Source organism: Lactuca saligna, chromosome 9 (assembly GCF_052625555.1).
Source record: "Lactuca saligna cultivar CGN05327 chromosome 9, ASM5262555v1, whole genome shotgun sequence".
In the NCBI taxonomy this organism is placed as follows: Eukaryota; Viridiplantae; Streptophyta; class Magnoliopsida; order Asterales; family Asteraceae; genus Lactuca; species Lactuca saligna.
In genome coordinates, this window is record NC_136425.1 from 16586031 (window position 1) to 16593410 (window position 7380).

A 7380-nucleotide genomic window follows, 5' to 3' on the forward strand; every position below is an offset into this window, starting at 1 on the left:
CAAGGTTTATTGGACTGTTTAAAGTTCTTCATGGGATTGGGAACCAAGGTTACAAGCTCGAACTAACAGAAGAGCTAGATGGTATTCACAACACATTCCATGTGTGTTACTTGAGGAAATTCACAGGAGAAGTTCCCGACATAATTCCGATTTTAGAATTGAGGATGGATGAACATAAGAGGTTAATCAAAGATGCGGAGGCGATTGTTGATCGTAAGATGAAGAAGTTGCAACGCAAGATGGTCGACTTAGTGCTTGTGCAATGGAAACATTTGAATGGGCCAATCTCACCTGGGAAACAGAGAGTGACATGATGAGTTGCTATCCGTATTTGTTTGATGATGCATGATTCCGAGACGAAATCGTCCTAAGAGGGAGAGAATTGTAATGCTCGTGTTTCGAGGCTAAGCAATGATGTGATGATGTAATAGTGTATGTCAACTGTTGTAACCTATTTTAAAGTAATAAATATGAATTACTTGAATATTATGTGAATTATCTGCTTTTATGTGATTATATACTTGTTTGTAAAGATATATTAAAAATAAGCGTAAAAAATGAAACATTAGAATACACAGCCTGGATATATATGTGATTATATGCTCGTATTCCGGACATATAAACAACGCCGAAATCCAAGTTATAACGAAGAAGTGATGGCCTGTCGAAGTTTCGCGACAAAACCGACACGACGTTGCGTGACGTAAAAAGTGAGTTTATGATAAAGTGCTTTTTAGCCATATCAATCTAAACGAAAGTCGTAGTATTCGTTAAACCGAGAGCGTGCATAAAAAAGAACGCCCAAATCTGAATTCGTATGAGGAAGTTATGATTTTTCCAAGTTTCGGATTAACAATACACAGCCTGGAGTTCGAATAGTAGATCGAATGGTTTTCGACCGACACAACCTAAACGAGAATCGAAGGTCTCATTAATACTAGCTCAACGGTAAAAAGACAAACAAAAACGGACGACGGATGAAGAAGTTATGATTTTTTAACGGACTTTTTCTGCTCCGACCTGTTAAAAATATAACTTTAAAAATAGAGTCAAAATTAGCCAACAAAGTCTAAACGAAAGTTGTGGAGTACGTCTCTACCTACATGTGGATATAAAGAAGATCGAAAATGGAGCTCGTATGCGAAAGTTACGAATTTAGAAGTTGAAGGTGTAAACTGCGAGTCGTGTTCAAGGCTACGCCCCGCGTAGTCCGAAGGACGCCTCGCGTTCGACTACGCCCTGCGTACGAAGAAGGAACATTGCGTGATCTCGTTTTGCTTGGTCCGTAAAAGTCCACACCACTCCACGTGATTTCGGATGCCTACCCCTCAGAACGCCCAGTGTACGTATGTATTCCCCGTGTAGCAAGGTACGCCCAGCGTACCTCCGTAGGTACGCCCGAGGCCAACAGCTATAAAAGGGTGTGAGTTGCAGCCTCATTTTTTACACATTTCACCCACACTTTCTCTCTTTACTCTCTCACTCTCTCTCTCCCTCTCTCTCTCTCTCTCTCTAGCCACACTAAACCACCTCGAAGCCTAGGGAACCTCCCTAGCACTAGAAGAAAGTCCCGGAAAGTCTGAAGGCTCTAAGAAAGAGTTTTTTTATTCGGAACTCTGCCCACACAGAGTCTGGGTTTTAAGCAAACCTCCCAGTTTCATCAAAGAAGATGGTTGTAAGAAACAAATTGTTATCCAATCACCACCTTATCAGTTGAGTGTATGGTCACTTTTATCTTACACATAGATATGAAGTATCGTATATAAACTATGTGCTATATTTATATATAAATTATTTGTTTACCTAAGATGTATGCTGGATGAAAGATCTATACTTCTTCTTTTCAGATCTAAAATTTTTCTTTCAGATCTAAGCTCTTTCTTTCAGATCTGAACTTTTTCCTTCAGATCTAAACTTTCTCACTTCAGATCTAAACTGTATATATATATATATATATATATATATATATATATATATATATATATATATATATATATATATATATATATATATATATACCTTGAGATCTATGTTATATGAAAGATTTAAATTTCGTTTTCATATCTGAACTATATATGTATTTTATATCTACAAATATGTTGGGTAAAACATGGGTATATGAAATAGTTGGTGTGTGATGAAATAAAATGATGAGAGGCCTCGACGTTGATGATGTTCCAATCATCTAGTGGAGTATAGATGACGACCACAAACTTTTCAAGGGAGTCCAGTGGAACGCTAGCAGGCTCGCAACCTGTAGGTGTTTGTGAACGATGTGTTCACCGATGTACTCCATCCCCCTATGGTTGCCTTACGGACCTTTATGGCTGAGGAATCCCCTTAGCGGTAGTGTCCATCCCGATGAAATTCCTTAAGATAGGTCCCTTATAATAGATGCTTTAGGGACGAAAAGTGAGGATAACGATAACAGGTAATCGGGTTGAATAATTGTTGAAAATAATAAACTTATTTATTGTGTGTTGAAAACCTTAATGCTCACCAGACTCCCCAGCTTGACCCACTTAGTTTCTTGTATTACAGGTAGTGGCAAGTGCATAGTTAGATGATCTGACGATAGATTATGGATTTTAGGCCATTAGAAAATAAATAGAATTTTGTAAGGCATGTGTTATTTTTAGGCCATTTTTTGTGGCCTGGGATGTTTTTGGTTTATGCTTTTGATCTGTATCGATGTTGACATCCCGAGTTTTGTAATACAATGAAAATACATTTGTTTAAGGAAATGTTTTAATAAATCTTTATCATATTTTGTTCGGGAACAAATTCCACAACACTTTTCTTTGAAAGATTACTCTGATTTTATTATAAAAGCATAAACGAAATTAATCTTTTATGACCGTGAAATTAGGGATGTCACAGAAATCTTCATAGATAAAATCCTCATTATCTTTCTTCGAGATAACAAGAGCTTTATCCATGATTTTGGAGAAAAAAAATGACAGAGGAAAAATATTTACCTATGGGACCGATCTGGTAAGGAAGAGTAAAAGAGTGCAAGGTTCAATTTATAATGCCTAAACAAGCAAGACACTTTGAATTCTAATTTCTTGGAAAATCGAGCAATCAACCTAATCTTTAGAATGTAACGACTAGAAATCTAGAAATCACCAATCATCCAAATTCCTTGATTGAAGATTTATGGTGGAAATTGTTGTGAGCACAAATTTTGACTTAGTACTTTTATATTTTGAACTTGTACTAACATTTCGGGCAAGCCCAAGATCTTGGATTTATTCAATATCTTGGACTGTCATTGTGTTTTTCATGAAATCTTATGCGGAAACTTAAGGCTCGATGAAAAAGGAATAGACTAAATCAAACAATACATGGTTAATGCCTCATGAACATTGAAGACGCTCTTAAAAACCGGGTCAATCAAAGATCACGGAAGATCCAAAGAATGTCGAAATTATAGTTATTATTGTATGTATACAAAGACCAATTGATCTATGGACACACAAACACTTCCACTACTACTTCTTCTCTGATTCTCTCGACACTTTAGCATATTCACATCATTTCTAAGATCAGCTAGAACATGTAATTTTTTTCTTTTTAATATAAGTTCTAAGGCATGTGATTTCATCAACTCCCAAGGTTTTATGCTCAAGATTCAAAAAGATTAAGGGTTTTCCTCGTAGTTTGTTATGTTGTCGCATTTAATTCCATTTACTTGTTGTTTAATTAATAACAAGTTACTCTAATGTTCGCCTAGGTGTTAATCTATTTCTCTATTAAAATTAATAAGACATCTTTTGGTATCTTTGTATCTTTTTGAGTATATCATCATACATATTCACTTATCAATCACTTTTAACATTTTTTTGTCTCAAATAAACTCATTCACATATCAAAATATAACACTTTAACTTCTTCGAGCACTATTATTTTCCACCTTAGATCTTGGCCACAACCAAGATCTTAGGCATATTTCAAAATCTTAACAACTTCAGTTTTTAACATTTTATTTTATTTTAAACATCAAACCATATTTACTAATTTAGTTATAAAGTTGTTACCGACTTACCGTAATTTTTTTTACCAAAAAACCAACTATAAAACTTAACAAGTTAAAGACCAATTATGGAATCTTTGAAACCATACGGACCAAAGTGTAACAAACAATAAAACTGTTTGTTAATTAATTTGAGATTTTTAAATTTTTTAGAAACCATGTAAACCGGTCATGCAATTTTGTCTGATTTATCATTATAGCTATATATCATGATTGAAAATTTTAATGACTCAACTGGTTATGCAATTTCGTCTAATATATTATGATAACATATATCAATATCATGATTGAAAATTTTAAATACTATGTATATACGATGAAAAGCGAACATTCTAAAAGCCCTTGCATATAAGATGAAACATAAGGTAAGTGGTGGGGATGGGTCTAGCTTAGTAGGTTCGATGTCTAGTCAAAGACTCAAAGTGCAAGTTGGAAGAGAATGCAAAGAATAATATTATGGTATTTCACAGCAGATTTTTGGCACAAATGGTATACTCTACTCTACTAAATTGGACCACCCCCACCCCTTAAAACGCCACTATTCTACATAGGGACGGCATCTTCTTGCCTTCTTTGACTATTTTTATTTCTTTAAATAAATTAGAACCCACGGTTATACTTTTCTGTTCTCTGTCTCTTTTTTTTTTTTACATCAAATAAATAAAAATAAAAATGGTAACAATTTAAATTAATATTAGTTGTCTAGCTAGCTCTTAAAAAAACAAAAATAGTTTATTATTAGATCTTAGTGTTGAAATGGTTTTGCTTATATATGATCCTATTATTATTTTTTTAAATTAAATGATGCGTCTTAAATAAACTCAATAGAAACAAGTCCTCTTTCTATTTTCCGATATATATATTCCAATCTTTTATAGATATTTTGTCAAACTAAGTCAACCCGTCACATTTTAGAGATTTTTTAAACATTATATAGTTTTCACTTCAACTATTTACCTTTTTTAACACACAGAAACAGACTGATATATAACTTTTAACATTTATATAATTCGTCTACAATTCATAATTACACACGTACTTCTTTTAAAATAAACAAAAAAATCTATATAATAAAAAGTAAACTAAATAGAGAGTCAACGGAATTTAGGAAGACTTTTTTGTAGAGAAAATAAGTCATTTCAATCCAATTATTCAAGTGCTCGATAGTAAGTAGGCATAAATGTCTTCAGAGTCAATTTGAGCTAAAGTCAACGATCAGTGACGTCATATAACCATATTCCACGTCATCTTTAAGCTTATATAAAGATGTGGCTTATTTGGAGAGACTACTATACAAAACACACAACACACTCCTCTCTCGTTTCAACTTTCAACTACGATTTAACACTCCACACGCCATGTACGGACACAGTGATCACAATAATGACTCATATACCTTCCCACCGGAATTTCTTGCAGGACTAGGGCCAGTGGCACCGCTACCTCAGCCGTATGCCACCGCCGATTGCTTCCTACCACCGCCACCTTTGGCCATTCCTCCATACGAGTTGGACTCAGTGTATGCAACAAGCAGTGGAGGTTATGACTCACCGAGTTATACCGCAAGTCCGAGCATAGCAATACAAAGGAGCGGTAGTAGCCATTCGATCACTAGTCACTTCCATAATAACCGCTTCTTTAATCAACTCGTTTCGTCCCCTACTGAGTTAATGGACTCAGAGGGGAGCAGTTCCACCACCATGAGAAGGGTTTTCAGCGCCGAAGATTTGCAGGTTTTGTCTTGTATATTTATAATTAAACAAAGTTTTGATATTTTTGCCATTTTAAAGACTAAATCGACCAGGAACAAGTTTAAGGTTACCTGAAATTTTATGATGACATTATATATGTGTTCGGTAAGTCGATTCTTTGAAGTGAATACAACAGTCGTTTTAAGTATACATTTGGTCACATAAGAACAATAATTTGATATACGTACGTTACGTTTATTTGGCTTTTATTGACATATATTCAAATATTTAATTAACTATTAAATATATCATGAAATTAATGATTGATTAAGTTTCATAGTTAATTTTAAACTAAATAATATAATTCAATATATGTCATCTCCAACCATCTGTTTCACTTGTGCATATAGATAGACCCCTACAGCGTTCTAAAGAATGATATCCCCACCATGGCACCACATATGATTAGTCTCAATCACGAGGACTTGACAAAAAGAAAACACAAAAAAGCGTCCAATATCATTTTTAATGTCAAAATTCATCAAGTTAAACATTTCTGTTTTTCTGTTATTTAAATATATAATAGTACCTTGTACGTATTATGAATTAACTTAGTTACTTTTTTATATATATAGGGAACAAATATGGTGCAAAATCACTATCACCGATCAGAAAGTCCATTGTCAAGTGAAAGCAATAGTATCATAGAAAGCATGAACAAAGCCTGTCGTTATTCGCCAGATGAGAAAAAGGAAAGAATCGAGAGGTACAGAAATAAGAAAACCCAACGCAATTTCACCAAGAAAATAAAGGTAAACAAACTATGCTTGTATATTGGTTATATCTATTTTCTATCATGAAGAGTACAAAAAGACTAATAAAATGAATAAAACAAAAGGTACATTTGTTAATTAGTGTTCTACTTTCCCGTTTTATAATTGATAATAAATATTGATTTCTGTTATATATATATATAGTATGTATGTAGGAAAACATTGGCAGATAGCAGACCTCGTATAAGAGGAAGGTTTGCAAGGAATGATGAAATTGAGAAAGCGATAGAGCATCAGTGCACGAGTCAAGGAGGCACAGAAGAAGGATTCTATGATGAAGATGATGACAATTGGATGAACAATTTTCTTGATTCATTCCCACCAAATCTCATTCCATAAATCTTGAAATGCTACTTTCTTAATCTTATTTTCACATAAAAACTCATAGATGTGAAAAAAATTGAGAGTTGGGACACTAGTGTTTGGCTATTATTAAATATGACATCCCAATTTTATTTGTTTTTTGAGGTTTTATTGGGAGATTTAATGTCAAGCTAGATATATAAGATTTTTGTTTTCGATTTTTTTTTAATTATGTCAAGAGTTTTGGTGTAATAAACTAAGGTTCTGACTCTAGTTTCCTGCCCTGTAAATTCTTTATTAAACATGAAATATTCATATTGTCTTTATAATTAACTAAGGGTCAATTTTAACATTTCTTTGTCTTCTTATTTCATTCAAATTAAAAGAAAAGGACCCATCACTTTTTTTTGTGATAATATTGGAACTACTGCATTACATGCAATAAAAAGAATTCACTTAATTTGGGTGAGTGACCTATAAAAGTCTTCACATCGAACTACTTTTACTGTTTTAATTT

At 33.5% G+C, this 7380-nt stretch overlaps 1 protein-coding gene across 1 annotated transcript; it reads left to right on the top strand.

Annotated features, from left to right (window-relative positions):
* The first annotated feature begins 5336 nt into the window (after window positions 1–5336).
* LOC145017141 (CCT motif family protein) lies at window positions 5337–7092 on the top strand. The gene is made up of 3 exons (XM_078975215.1): window positions 5337–5769; window positions 6363–6539; window positions 6705–7092. Exons 1-3 carry the CDS (start codon window positions 5395–5397, stop codon window positions 6897–6899), a joined length of 747 nt encoding a protein of 248 aa, XP_078831341.1. The 5' UTR covers window positions 5337–5394; the 3' UTR covers window positions 6900–7092.
* The last annotated feature ends 288 nt before the right edge of the window (window positions 7093–7380 follow it).

Coding starts and splice junctions, on each gene's coding strand:
- LOC145017141 (XM_078975215.1), top strand. CDS start 5,395: ATGTACGGACACAGTGATCACAATAATGACTCATATACCTTCCCACCG. Junction 5,770..6,362: donor TCAGCGCCGAAGATTTGCAG/GTTTTGTCTTGT, acceptor TTATATATATAG/GGAACAAATATGGTGCAAAA. Junction 6,540..6,704: donor ATTTCACCAAGAAAATAAAG/GTAAACAAACTA, acceptor ATATATATATAG/TATGTATGTAGGAAAACATT.